This window comes from Phyllostomus hastatus, unplaced genomic scaffold, assembly GCF_019186645.2.
Source record: "Phyllostomus hastatus isolate PE091 unplaced genomic scaffold, TTU_PhHast_1.1 phas_scaffold_114, whole genome shotgun sequence".
NCBI lineage: Eukaryota > Metazoa > Chordata > Mammalia > Chiroptera > Phyllostomidae > Phyllostomus > Phyllostomus hastatus.
Genome location: NW_025334006.1, coordinates 10,061,770 through 10,076,515, shown reverse-complemented (window position 1 = coordinate 10,076,515; position 14,746 = coordinate 10,061,770). Strand labels below are relative to the sequence as shown.

General features: G+C 40.5%; 1 protein-coding gene across 5 annotated transcripts in view; it reads right to left on the bottom strand.

Annotated features, from left to right (window-relative positions):
* The window catches only part of TNPO3 (transportin 3), a 92,388-nt gene that overhangs the window by 13,367 nt on the left and 64,275 nt on the right, over nucleotides 1-14,746 (bottom strand). For all 5 annotated transcript variants that reach the window (XR_006787648.1, XM_045855658.1, XM_045855660.1 and 2 more), the window contains 4 exons: nucleotides 9,657-9,773; nucleotides 8,682-8,776; nucleotides 7,182-7,338; nucleotides 3,113-3,280 (listed from right to left, as the gene is read on the bottom strand). Coding sequence is in view for 4 of the 5 variants with exons in the window: in XM_045855658.1 (XP_045711614.1) it covers nucleotides 3,113-3,280; nucleotides 7,182-7,338; nucleotides 8,682-8,776; nucleotides 9,657-9,773 (537 nt within the window). In the remaining variant the exon portion in view is untranslated. The remainder of the gene's footprint in view (nucleotides 1-3,112; nucleotides 3,281-7,181; nucleotides 7,339-8,681; nucleotides 8,777-9,656; nucleotides 9,774-14,746) is intronic.

The following is a 14,746-nucleotide window of genomic DNA, read 5'->3' as shown; positions in this document are numbered from 1 at the left end:
TTTCTCCCCCTAAGCGCATTACCTTTACCTTTTTTTCTCTAAGCTCCAAAGGCCCTTCTTTTGCCTCTGTAGCTTGTTTCCTAGAGCCCAGTTCTTCTACAGCCCATTTCTTTCACTCCTGTGACTTTCTAAACAAAGTTTCTCTTATACTTTGAGTCTTGGCTCTGAATCCTTTCTCAGCCAGAACTCAAGCATTGAGCTTGCTGAATTGAGGTCTGGTCTGACTCTACCAGTCTAACACTGGGTGCCGTTTTCTCCGCGAACAGTGTTATCATCAGTAAGGATGTGATGAAGACCATTAGAATCTGTGGCCACAGGACTGGATTATACACTAAACAAGTACAATAAACCCTCATGTACAGGAAATTCAAAACTATTTGCAGGAAGTTTGTGACAGGACTCACATCAACTGGAGTTAACAGACCAAGAACAAGGAAGTGTCACAGTCTTCCTTGGACCCCCACTGGTGCCCAGATTTCTGTGGTCCACAGTCCCCTCTTGCCCCTCCCACTTCTCCTTCACTTGGCATCCAAGAAGGCTGAACTCTGTACTTTCTTAAGATGGATTTGAGACACCACTAAGTCTCCCATCTTCTTGGTTGGCACCTTCTCCATCAACAAACCTTTCCTTACTCAAAAAAAGTACTGCAAAATTTCCCAAATGTATCCCTCAAGGAAGACAACACTGTAGTCAAACAAAAAAGACAAGCAGGGGCAAAAGATTCAGACAGAATCCTTAACTGACAAGGTTTCGGTATCCAAAAACCGCTCAAAAGTTAACTATAGTATCCCCCCTCTCCAACAGAAACATTAAGAAACTAAATTTGGCCCCGGCTGGTGTGGCTCAGTGGACTGAGCACCAGCCTGTGAACCAAAGGGTTGCCGGTTCAATTCCCAGTCAGGGCACATGCCTGGGTTGCAGGCCAAGTTGTGCTCCCACTAGGGGGCATGTGAGAGGCAACCACATATTGGTATTTCTCCCTCTGTCTCTTTCCCTTCCTCTCTAAATAAATAAAGTATTAAAAAAAAAAACCTAAAAAGCAAAAATTAATTAGCTAGCATACAATGAGTCCTGTCACCTTTTAGTAAAGGAAATATGAGAAATTAAGTTGAAAATACTGAATTAATTTGTCACAGGTGGGTATCCAACAAAGGGGGAAAAGAGTAAAGAGCTTTTAACAGTTCACTCAAGTCAAGAGACAAATCTGATGTGTCATCTTCTATTGAAAATTTTGTGAACTTTGAAAACTGTATGATTAAGAAAGTACAAGAATGGAAATTTCCTTGGACTTAAATCCTTAGTTACAGTTTCAAATCAGTTTATTTATAGGGTATAGACAACCCAAATTTATGTAATTCCTTTTGCAGTAGATGATTATAGAAAACCATCAATTTATTCTTTTTAAAAATTTATTTATTTTTAGAGAGAGGATCAGGGAGGGGGAGAGGGAGAGAAACATCGATCAGTTGCCTCTCCCATGCCCACAACCAGGGACCGACTGGCCTGCATACCCAGGTACATGCCTTGACTGGGAATCAAACAGAAGACCTTTCGGTTCACAGGCCGGTGCTCAATCCACTGAGCCACACCAGTCAGGGTGAAAACCATCACTTAAAATTGCTTGACAACGCACAAGTCTATAGTAAACTGTAAAGAGCACATGGCTACCTGGTTTCTGTTCCTGTCTAAACCTGCTGTTCTCATTTTCTTCTGTTAGCATTTAACTGTTTACAAATCATGAGTGTTTTTTGCAAAATCAAATTTACATAATGTCTTTTGTTACCTGGGAACCAAGTACATTTGTAAAAAAGTGAAAAAGTATGGAAATCTTATTTCTCATGTCAAGGACTTTTGGAATTAAAGTTGTTGGTCTCCAGGCTCACAGAGTCCTTTCTTTAGGAGAACATGAAAATCCTCCTGTATTAGACTGAAAGAGCGCTCATATTGAACAACCAGCAATGGGTATCGTTGGTACAACTTATTGGTGTAAAAGCATTGAATTTGTATGGAAGAACTGCAGAGCCATTTGATAAAACCAGTCACAAAGGAGCCTCACGGAGTTTGATATGTAAGAATTAAAGTACATGTGGCTGTTTCTGAAGTATAAACCTAACAAAAATGTAAGAAATCTATTAAGCATCCATCCTACATTTGACCGTTTTTTGTTTGAGCCAAAGGTCAAGTAAAGCATATGCCACTAAGATAATCACTGATTTCTGGAGATGAACACACCAGACCAGGCAGGGATTCTGGTCCAGTCATATTAAGTCTAACAGTAAAAGTGCACTACCTTTTGTGAAACTGCTGAAATTGAGGCTTAGAACTGCTAATCAATGATACATAGCAGGACATAATATTAAGATATACATGGGCTTCAAAATGGTAAGATACTCGTATATCTGGATTTTCCTCTTCCTGGAAGACAGATCACTTTAACTACATCCAACTGGGTACTTCTTGGAACTGATTTTATATTAACATTAAAAATGATAAATCCTATTTTAAAAATAATTTATAAGCTGTTATACCTTATCACTATGCTCAAAACTTTCATGCAGTATACATAATGTGATTTATGATCACGTGGGTCCAGTACTGAAATCTTTCAGACATTACTGGATAGTGTAAAAAATTTTCCATGCTCAGATGATAAAGAACTTGGCTGAGAGTAAAGACAGGAAGCAAATAAATCTAACAGGGAAAGAAATCCGAGTATATATTGTGGACTAGTTTTATATCTATATACCTCCAAATGCTCTGACGAGATTTATTACCAGGGAATCATACACTATTATCTAAGGAGCACAAAGTGAATTAACACTTCCTGAATAACCTGTAATAATATACGAGTGGTTTTTTGGGCATTTCCCACAAGCGAACCAATTTTTCACTGGATGGCCACAGAGCTGAAGTCAATGCTTAGTATTCACTTCTGGTAATATGTAAGCTTTACGACAGTGACAAATATATGCTTCCGAGAACCCAGTGATGAATTAATGGCCTCATATAGGCCTTTCCATGTAACAATTAAATTCAGCAATATGCCTAAATTAGGTTTCATGCACATACAACAGGGCTGGTTTCGACATCATAGTACGGAAAACAATCTTACCGGTCTGTCAACCTGCATGATCTCCCAGAGCACTTCGGCCACATCCGGGAGGGTGTACGGGGGGAGACAAAAGCAGCACGTGTGGAGCAGCTGGCTTACAAGTTGCTGTCCGAGCTGGTTCATCACCTGTCCAATCAGTTCTTTCCGTAATTCAAAGTCATCTTCGTGCTGTAGGAAGAGGTAAATTCTAATTTCCACATTCCAAATTACAAGTCCAACTTTTCCTTTAATTTACTACAGTGCTTTTTAACTGTGCTGCAAGAATTTTTAAAACACTCAATACCTGACTATTTAGTCAGAAGCATTGACCTCTTTTCCCTGGGACTGTTAAATAAAAAAATGAAGACTTCCAGTCAAGATGGAGGTGTAGGTAAACGCAGCTCACCTCCTTGCACAACCACAGCAAAATTACAGATGAACTACAGAACAAATATCACTTGGAACTGTCAGAAAATCAAGCTGTATGGAAGTCCAACAACTAAGGAATTAAAGAAACCGCATTCATCCAGACAGGTAGGTGGGACTGAGCGTTGGAGATGCAGAGATGCAGACTGAGGAACTAGCTGGTCCCAAATCCAAATGTGGTGGATGTAAAACAGAGGGCTATCTCAGGAGTGAGGGATCCCAGCTCCACACCAGACCACTCAGCCCAGTGTCCCAGTGCCAGAAAGATAAGTCCCCATAAATTGTGGCTTTAAAAACCAGTGGGGGCTGGATGAGAGAAGTAACCATGAAATCTCAGTGCTCTCCTCTTAAAGGGCCTCATACCGCACACGGACTTACATGGACTCACTTCCTCTGGGTTCCAGCACCCAGGCAGCACCATGAAGGGAACCAGTGGCATACAGGGAGGAACTGAAGGCCTGGCATCACGGTGAGAGCTGAGGGACAGCCTCCTCCCCAGACAGAACTGCAGACAGTGGCCCTTGTACCTCTTCGGAGCCCTCCCACACACAGAGCCATGGTGTGGAGGCACATATCTGGAGCTCAATCAACCTGGCTCACACAGAAATCCTCACTCTGACAATTACCTAAGGGTCCACCCCATCCAACTTACAGGCCCACCCAACCAACCCTCCTACTCTCGTAACAGTGGTTTTTCCATATGAAGGGCTGGGCCAGGCGCAGGCTTCAGACCTTCCTAAATCCACTCACACAAGCAACCTGAGCCCAGACCTGTACCTCTCACTGAGTGTCCCCAGGCCCCGCACTAGCAGCAGCCACCTGCAGATGACTTCACAGCTTATGCCAAGGGGCCCCAGACAGAACACAGGTGAAGGCTGACCTTGGCTTCCCTGTACCACCTGGGAAACCCCAGAGCCTTCATACCCAATGGATAGTTACAGACCACCTCAGAGCAGCACCCAACCACCTCCACAAGCAATGGAGGGAGGCGGTTGCTGGCCAAGGGTCACAGCCAGTCCTACCAACACCTGGACTGGGCAAATCTCTCCCATTGACCTGCTGACAGCAATCAAGATTCATCTACAAGAGGAAGGTGTCCTCAGGCCACATGGAGGGCGCACCTCAAGTACCCAGCTTGGGTGACAGGGGAGGCTGTGTCACTGGACCCTACAGGACACCTGCTACTTTATACTTTAGGCCATGCTACCAAGACATGGAGTTAAAGCAGCTCCTCCTGTACATAGAAACAAACACAGGAAGGCTGCCAAAAATGAGGGGACAAAGAAACATGGCCCAAATGAAAGAATAAGACAAAACTCTAGAAAAAAGAACTAAACAAAATGGAGATAAGCAATCTATCAGATGCAGAGTTCAAAACACTGGTTATAAGGATGCTTAAGGAACTCAATGGGTACTTGAACAGCATAAAAGAGACGCAGGCAGAAATGAAGGATATACTCATTGAAATAAAGAACAATTGACTGGGAATCAACAGTAGAGTGGATGAAGCCAGGAATCAAATCAATAATTTGGAACATAAGGAAAAGAACATAAGGAAGATATCCAATCAGTACAGCAAGAAGAAAAGGGAATTCAAAAAATTGCAGATAGTGTAAGGAGCCTCTGGGACAACTTCAAACGTTCTATATTTGCAGCATAGGGGTGACAGAAGAAGAGAAAGAGCAAGAAATTGAAAACCTATTTGAAAAAAATAATAATAAAAGAAAACTTCCTTAATTTAGTGAAGGAAATACACATATAAGTCCAGGAAGCACAAAGTCCCAAACAAGATGGATGCAGAGAGGACCACACCAAGACACATCATAATTAAATGCCAAAGGTTAAAGAGAGAATCTTAAAAGCAGCAAGAGAAAAGCAGATAGTTACCTACAAAGGTGTTCCCATAAGACTGTAGGCTAATTTCTCAAAAGAAACTTTGCAGGCTAGAAAGGACTGGCAAGAAGTATTCAAACTGATGAAAAACAAGGACCTACAACCTAGGTTAGTATAACCAGCAAAACTTCCTTTAGAATCAAAGGGCAGATACAGTGCTTCCCAGATAAGGTAAAGCTATAGGATTTCATCATCACCACACCATTATTATATGAAATGTTACAGGGTCTAACTTTAAGAAAAAGATGATTATAACTATGGACATTAAAAATAGCCATAAATACATAACAATCAACAATCAACTCTAAAAAACAAACTAAGCAAATAAGCAGAACAGAAACAGAATCATAGATATGGACAACATTGGGATGGTGGCCAGTTGGGAGGGGCATCTGGGGGAAAGGGGAAAAGGTAAAGGGATTAAAAATTACAATTTGGTAGGTACAGAACAGGTGGGGGGATTTTAAGAACTGTACAGGAAATGGAGCTGCCAAAGAACTAATAAGCATGACCCATGGACATAAATAAAGCATGGGGGATTGCTGGAGGGAGTGGGGAGTACTGGATGGAGGAGGGTAAAGGGGGAAAAATGGGGACAACTGTGATAGCATAATCAATAAAAAAAAATTGACAACAGCCAATACAACAATAGCCCCCCTATTTGTTCAATAGTGTGAACAAATGAAAATCATACTTACTTTTTTTTTGTCATACTGGCAAAAAATATATGTTTTGTGTGTGTGCCACAAAATTTTAGTAATTAGTTTATATGTGTGATGAAATGAAAAAGGCTGGAAATCTCTGGTCTAGCAATTTCTCTCTCCAGGGGAAGAAAGTACATATATTATACAGCAGGTAGATTCACAAAGTATACTACATATTTTGTCATCAGGAAGAAAATAACTGAGTTTAGTATCAAGGAAATGGGCCTAAGTTTCAGCTGAGATTATCTCTTAGGTTTTTCATGAATAGAAGGCAGAAGAGACACAATGGTTAAAGATTAAGGGTAGCATCCTGGCTGGTGTGGCTCAGTTGGCTGGGTGTTGTCCTGCATATTGAAAGATTGGGTTCAGCTTTAATTCCCCATCAGGGCATATGCCTGGGTTGTAGGTTCAGTTCCCAGTTGGAACATGCACAAGAGACAACTGATAGATGTTTCTCTCTCACACTGATGTTTCTCTCCCTCTCTCTCACCCTCCCTTCCCCTCTCTTTAGAATATAAGAATAAATTATTTTTTAAAGTAAAAAAAGATTAAGTGCAACAATTTTAAAAATCTTTTTTTCTGTGAAAAATAACAAAGTATGCTTATTTCCTTTTTAAAACCAACTGAAATAAGAATTGAAGACTTCTACCAGATAATTTTTGTATCAAAAATATTTTTTCTTCCTATAGTCCTTGAATATAAATATATTTCTAACATCTTGAAAAAAATAACTTAAAAAAAACTGCCTTTCACTTCTAATGGTCTTTAGCTTCTAGTTTTCTTCTTTTTCTCTCTCCTTTTACTACCAGACTTCTCAATAATGATTAGCGTGTTCACATACTTGCTTACTTCTTCACTGCTGTCCCTTCCCTTCAATTCTACTCCACATGTAGCCAAATCTACCTTTGCAAACTTTGTGAACCACTGTAGGTTAGTGACTGGTCCACTCTGATATAGGCCTAACCAATACAGATCAAATAAGGAGGCAGAAACAGCCAAGCACATGAGGAAGTGATCTGAAAAGAGAATAAGCTGTGAAGTAGAAATGGTACAACATTCATACTTACATCGTTGGCTACTCCTGTATGGATGAGGTCTCGCAGGAACCGCATGACACTACAGTTGGCATCCCGGTGGTCCAGGGTAGTGGAGGCAATGGCCCACTGTAAGATAGGGATAACTACCTGGCTCCTCAGCAAGGTGACTGGGCTACGCTGAATAAACCTGGATGGAAAGACAAGCTAGGTGTAAATGACAGGAAAAGGCTATAAAAAGCAGCCACGGTAGAAGGCACAACTAGGGAGAAAGTAGAAAAGATCAGAGGTTGCTGGGGTTGGAGGGGGAGGAAGAGATGAACAGGAGGAACACGGGGGTTTTTAGGGTGGTGAAACTATTCTGTACAATATTATAATGGCGGCTACATGTCATCATACATTTGTCCAAACCCACAGAAGGGTCACCACCAGGAATAAAACCCAATGTAAACTATAGACTGGGGGTGTTAAAGTGTCAATGTAGGCTCATCAGTTCTTAACAAATAAACCACCCTGGTGAGGAATGCTGACAGTGAGGAAGGTGGTGGGTGTGGGGGAAGCAGGAGGTGCATGGAAACTCTATTACTTTCCACTCAGTTTTCCACAAGGTTTCTCAGATCATTTAATGTACATGGAGAATCTCTAAGAAAAAGACACAATATTTTTCCGAATATTTCACCAGGTACATCTGTACAGAGAACATCTATAGGGATTAGTTTTCAAGGAACACATCTTGGGAGGTTGACAATACACCGTGCCATATGGGGGTGGGGGGGAGATTTTCTAACTTGTCCAAAAACTAACAAAAAGTGTTCAATTCTAAGGTGAAATAGTCAAGTCAATACTACTTTACATTTGTAAATGATAAAATATATTACATGTACAATTATATGTATTTAATAATGTTTCTTTAAATATATATTTAATAACTTTTAAAAAATGTTTTTATGTTCACTACCTGGTTTGATTCAAATTCCTTAGCTAGGAACTAAGAAGGAATGCAAGGGTTTGGCAATAATGTCAGTGTACTGCTGACAGGAATTTATGTGCTGGGTAAGGTAGCAGGCTAGGGACAGAGCTGGGAAGTGTAGCACCAGGTAACTTCCAAGGCACCTTTTAATCCTAATTTTTTTTTTCCTGAGATATAATAACCTGAGATACATAAAGGACACTAAGCTACTCAAGGAAAAAGGTGGAGCATGACATTAGAGCAGCGTACAAAGTTAAAACTATAGGGGATTTTAGCGATGACCTAGTCAAATGTTTTTACCAAGCTCATTTGAATTGTCACGTGCATGTTTCCTCCTTCATGACAGGAACTGAGCTACTTTTTCCTGTTCCCACCCAATTCCTCCTTCTCCTCACTTCTGAGCATATTCTGGCTCAAAATTTAACTCTGGGTTATGAATCATTAATCTACGTACTCCACTTACCTCATTTCACACAGAAGAAAACAGTCAAGTGTTAGGGGACAAGACTAAGAAGTGACTGGACAGACAATAAAAGAAAGAGATGCTCTTTGGAAGAACTGACCTGGTGGCTAGTCTGAACAGGTCATCCACGGTGTCAGGGTGATTCTGGAGCCCATTCTGCTGCTCTAGTAGCTGGAAGGTAGGGAAGCACAGCGCCTAAAAACAGAGGTAATATTAAAACAAATGTTTGTATATAAATGCCACAGCATTCAGACTTGTTAAATATCACAACATATACACAGGAACAAAGAGGGGAATCACAGACAAAAAAAGACAAGAGTAAGATCAAGGAAAGGAAGACAGAAATCTTTCTCAGTTGACATTAACAGTTTTCACACATGAGAGCCACATTTCCGAAAGAGTTGAAAATATGGATTTTAGTTGATGAAAGTGGATAGATGTTATTTCAAAGCTTTAAAAGTTTCTGAGAATAAAGGCTGTGCTTACGTCCTAGATATGGTCAGTCTACTAGGGGGAAAGATGAAGTCTTAATAGTAATACATGAAGTAATAAAAAGAAGTTCTAAAGGGAAAAGACATCTGGGGAAAAAGGAACTACCTAATACATAATTTAACTACCTAACACATCCCCCTCACCCCACCGTGACTAGGAGCAGGAAAAGGCTGTATTAACAGAAAGCTTTTCCAATGCCTGCTGTTTACCTGAAGACCATCCCTGCTAAGTAAACTAGTTCATTGGCTGTTCCAGGCAAGAATTTAAAAATACAACCATGCTTGAGCTCTATAGAGATCCTTTATTTTAAATCTATCTGTCCACTTCCCCACCCTGAAAATCCCTATTTCTGGAGAGCATAAATTAAGGAGCAATGATAACATTTATGTGGTCAATCTCTCTTTCTCCCAAGCAGGCTTGTCCAGAGAACTAGGAAGTTTCTACCTCCCCGTTGTTAGGAAATCCACATGCCTGGGGTACAAAGATAAAGCAGCAACAGAATTAAAGACATGGTAAGAGACACACTGCTAGGCCTTTAGGCCCTACAAGTCCAACACATCTATACTTCCCAAAAGCAAACTACCTGGAGCATGTCTAGTAATCCCTGCCGACAGCCCTCTTCCATGCCATACTCATCCACAAGGATGCTGCCGAGGTACAGGAAACAGGAATGCTGATGTATGTGGTACACATTCACCATCTGCCAAGGGAAGCAGCAATCAGTTCAACTCTTTACACCTCAATAAGCATCAACTTAGAAAGCTGTCCAAGGGAAGAAATTCAGAGACAGACTGGTCTCTTCTCTTTCAGACAACAGAGAAAAGCGTGTTGTCAACACTTCTAAAAACAAGGCTCAATTCTTCAATTAATTTTCATGTACTCTATTTAGACTTATTTCAAGCCTTTGACCTTTAATCTCCCCAAAACAATGTAAGAGAGTTGTATATTTCAAGCTGGCAGCCATTAAAGAACGATTTTATCCAAGGATTGTGTAATATTTATAAAACCATAGCATAGTATACTCAGATTTTCTACCATCTAATGGTTGCTCTCATTTTTAAATTACTATAGCCATAGCAGCGACAAAAATACCACATGACCTCATCTTGGAGACTGTAAAAGCACTGTTTTAATTTTGAGTCGCTCCTAAAACCCTGCATTTAATCTTTTAAGTAAAAAACAAGTGCTTCCAATCAAGGTATCAGTCTCAAAAGAAACAAAATTTTTAACATAATATACACATTTAAACTAAATGATTTGTTTGGGACTTTTACCTGCTATCCTCTAAAAATGAAGAGGCATCTACACATTCATCTATTTAAAATGCCATCATGCTCTTCCCAATAGTGGCCAGAGGTAACCTCTGAAAATGCTTTGCTCTTCACTTGATCCAGAAAACCCCACAAAATCACGCAAATCAAGAGGCTCAAATCTTTGTAATGACTTTAAGAACACTTGTGAAACTGCCCAGGCCATCAAGGGTACGTACAGTCAAGGCCATTAAAAAGCCACCAAGTACCTGGAGGATGTCCCTTTAAAAGGGACATTTTGTCATTACAAAATGTGTGCCATTCTGTCATTACAATGGTGGACTTGGTAGGCATGCCCAGGCCAAACAGTGGGTCAGGACACAGGTTCAGTGCCCAAAAAGAGTATTCAATTTTTGCTGTACATGCTTAAGAATGCAGAGGATAACTCTGAACTTAAGGGTTTAGATCTAGATTCTCTGGTCACTGAACACATCCAGGTGAACAAAGCTCCCAAGTTGCAGCACAGAACGTACAGAGCTCATGAGCGGGTTAACCCATACACGGGCTCTCCCTGCCACACTGAGATGATTCTAAATGAAAAAGAGCAGATTGTTCCTAAACCAGAAGAAGTTGCACAGAAGAGAAAGCTACCTAAGAAGAAACTGAAGAAGTAAAAGCTTATGGCCTGGGAGTAAATTCAGCATAAAATACATACTAATAAAAGTTAAAAAAAAAAAAAAAGCCATCACAACACACTTGCATTAATCTAATATAAAGTCAACTCTATAAACTTAGTGGGGGCTGAAGGATAGAGTAACTGACTCTTATAGCATATACCATGGCATGAGCATGAGATGAGAACTATGAATCTCAGTGTTGTATCCTTAAAATAAATAAATAAATAAATAAATACACACACACACACACACACACACACACACACACACGCACGCTCTACTTAATGAATAATGACTTAAGTCAAGCATTGGCAAACTTTTTCTTAAAGGGCCAGATAGTAAATATTTTAGGCTTTGCCAGTCATATAATCATTCTGACTACTCAACTTTACCACTGTAGCACAAAAATGGCCAAGAGATAATACTTAAATAAATAAGCATGGCAATCATTCAGTAAAACTTTATTTACAAACTACAGATCTATTGGCTCTATTTATTTATGGGACTTAATTTTTGTCACATGAATTTACTTTAATTTTTTCAGAATTTTATTTTTTAAATGTATTTTATTATATTATAATTGTCCCAATTTTCCCCTTTTGCCCCCCTCTGCCCAGTACCCCTATTCCCTCCAGCAATCCCCTCCCTTAGTTCATGGGTCATGCACATAAATTCTTTGGCTTCTCCATTTCCTATACTGTTCTTAACATCCTTCTGTCTATTTTGTACCCACCAATTTGCACTTAAAAAAAAAAAAAGATTTTATTTATTCATTTAAAAAGAGTGGAAGGGAGGGAGAAAGAGAGGGCGAGAAACATCAATGTGTGGTTGCCTCTCACATGGCCCCCCACTGGGGACCTGGCCTGCAACCCAGTCATGTGCCCTGACTGGGAATCAAACTGGCAACCCTTTGGTTCTCAGCCCGAACGCAATCCACTGAGCTACACCAGCCAGGGCCCAATTTGTACTTCTTAATCCCTGCACCTTTTCCCCATTCTCCCCCATTCCCCTCCCAGCTGATAACCCTCCAAATGATCTCCATATCTATGATTCTGTTCCTGTTCTACTTGTTTGCTTAGTATGTTTTTTAGATTCACTTGTTGATAGTTGTGCTTCATCACTATTTTAATATTCATAATTTTGATCTTCTTTTTCTTAAATAAGTCCCTGTAAGATTTCATACAATAATGGCTTGGTGATGATGAAATCCTTTAGTTTTACCTTGCCTGGGAAGCACTTTACCTGCCCTTCAATTCTAAAAGACAGCTTTGCTGGATAGAGTGATCTAGGTTGTAGGTCCTTGCTTTTCATCACTCTGAATACTTCTTGTCAAAAAGAAGCCTCCAAAGCTTCTTTTGAGAAATTAGCCTATAGTCTTATGGAAATTCCTTTGTAGGTAACCATCTGCTTTTCTCTTGCTGCTTTTAAGATTCTCTCTCTATTTTTAGCCTCAGGCATTTTAATTATGATGTGTCTTGGTATACCTCTCTTTGGGTCTGACTTGTTTGGGACTCTGCGCTCCAGAGACTTGCATGTCTATGTCCTTCCCCAAATTAGTTAAGTTTTCTTTCATTAATTTTTCAAATAAATTTTCAACTGCTTGTTCTTCCTTTTCTCATTCTGGAATCCCTATGTTTTAGATGTTGGTAAGTTTGGAGATGTCCCAGAAGCTCCTCATTCTATTCTAATTTTGGGGGGATTCTTTTTTCTTCTTGCCATTCTAATTGAATGCTGTTTTCTTCCTTATGTTCCAAATTGTTGACCTGAATCTCAGCTTTATCCCCTCCACTGTTGGTCCCCTGTGGATTTTTCTTTATTTCACTTAATGCAACCTTTATCTCTGCCTAGGTCTTCTTCTTCTTCTTCTTTTTTTTTGTTGTTGCAGTACCCAATGATTTCTTTGAGTATCCTGATAACCAGTGTTTTGAACTCTGCATCTGATAGGCTGTTTATCTCCATTTCATTTAGTTCTTTTCCTGGAGTTCTGTTCTGTTCTTTCCATTTGAGCCATACTTCCTTGTCTCCTCAATTTGGCAGCCTCCCTGTGTTTGTTTCAGTGTATTAGGTAGAGCTGATTTGATCCCCTGTCTTGGCAGTGTGGCCTGCTAAGGCACCTGTAAATTGTGTGAGCAGAGCGTTAGGTAGTTGGCAGGGCAAGGCAACCTGTTTCACTGCTTTGTGGCTCTGTGTGGGGGAGGGCTTGGAGAGGGGTCAATACTGCTTCCTGGCCTCTGGAGATTGCCCGAGGAAGCTGTCCCCCCATCACTCGTCCCCTTGCTAGTCACTTCACTTTCTCCCTCTCTCTCTATATGTCACTTGTACCCTTCCACCTGTTGCCCTGATGCTGAATCCTAGTGAGGGTGGGTCTGCTTGAGATTTAAGTCCGTTGCAGGCCCTTTAAGAGGAGTCTCTTGAGAATCTTGAAAATTCTTCTTCCACCCCAACCCTCACTGGTTTTTGTAGCCAGAAATCATGGGGACTTATCTTTCTGTTGCTGAGACCCTGGGCTGGGTGATCTGGTCTGGGGCTGGGATGCTTGCTCCCAGGGTATCCCTCCCAATTTTTATCTATTACATGTGAATGTGGGACTACCCATTCCACTACCTTTCTGTGCTTCTCTGCCCCTCCGTCTCTGCCCCTCCTACCTGTCTGGATGAATGTGGCTTCTTTAAATCCTTGATTGTTGGACTTCCATATGGCTCGATTTTCTGACAAATCTGGCTCTTATTTGTTTTGTACTTTAGTTGTAATTTTTTCTGTAGTTGTGTGCAGAAGTGAAGTGTGTTTACCTACGTCCCCATTTTGGCCAGAAGTCCTTGTCAATGGACTGACTTTAGAATATACTTCCTATGTAGGGTGCTTCCCTACACTATTGAGTTGAGTATAGGGAAGAGGGACTTCCGTACACTATTAAGTCACATACTTAATTAGCAGGAATAAAAAAAAAGTATTGAAGTCATGAGATATCCTCTAACAGCAAAGGGGCATTAAATCAAGTTATATTGGAGCCAGAACACATTGCACCAAAGGGACCCTTAATCACAAGTAGACACAGCCAAATTACAAACATATGCTGCTGTACTCAGGATACAGAAAATCACTCATAGTTAAAATTCTGTTAAAATATATACTCATACAAACTTTAATCAAATCTACAATTTAAGGAGGCAAGGTCTTACAGTGTCAACTAACACTGTACTAGGATGACCCTGCCTGAAGGTGCTTCCTTAAGAGTGAAGCATCTGGAGAATAGATTTTAAGACGGCACTCACAGCCAGGGGAATGTGCACCTACTTAAAATCTCCACCCTGTCCAGGTGGAGAAGAGTCACTTTGGGTTGGGTGGGTGCAGTCTAGCAGTTTTCCTCACAGCAGGGGTGGAAAACTTAAGAAGACACTTGTTCAGAGTCCTGCAAGTGCAGGATTGGCACTTGGCCTTGCTGCTTTCAATTCTGCATGCATGGCAGCTCACTTGCCTCAATCCAGTTCTGGCCCTGCTATGAGGTTAACTTTAACACAAACCAATTACTTGGTGGACTAACTTACCAGTGATAGGTGTCTCATATAGTTCTAGATACAATCTTAGAGAACATCATGCAGCTAACCATACCATCTCACTTACATATCAATCTTGGTGATTAAAAGAGTCAAATTTATATCTTGACAAGACACTTATGTGAACAACTAACTATGGTCAAGATAAAAAAAATCCCTTTGGGCCAAGAAATAATAAAGTTTGATCCACCA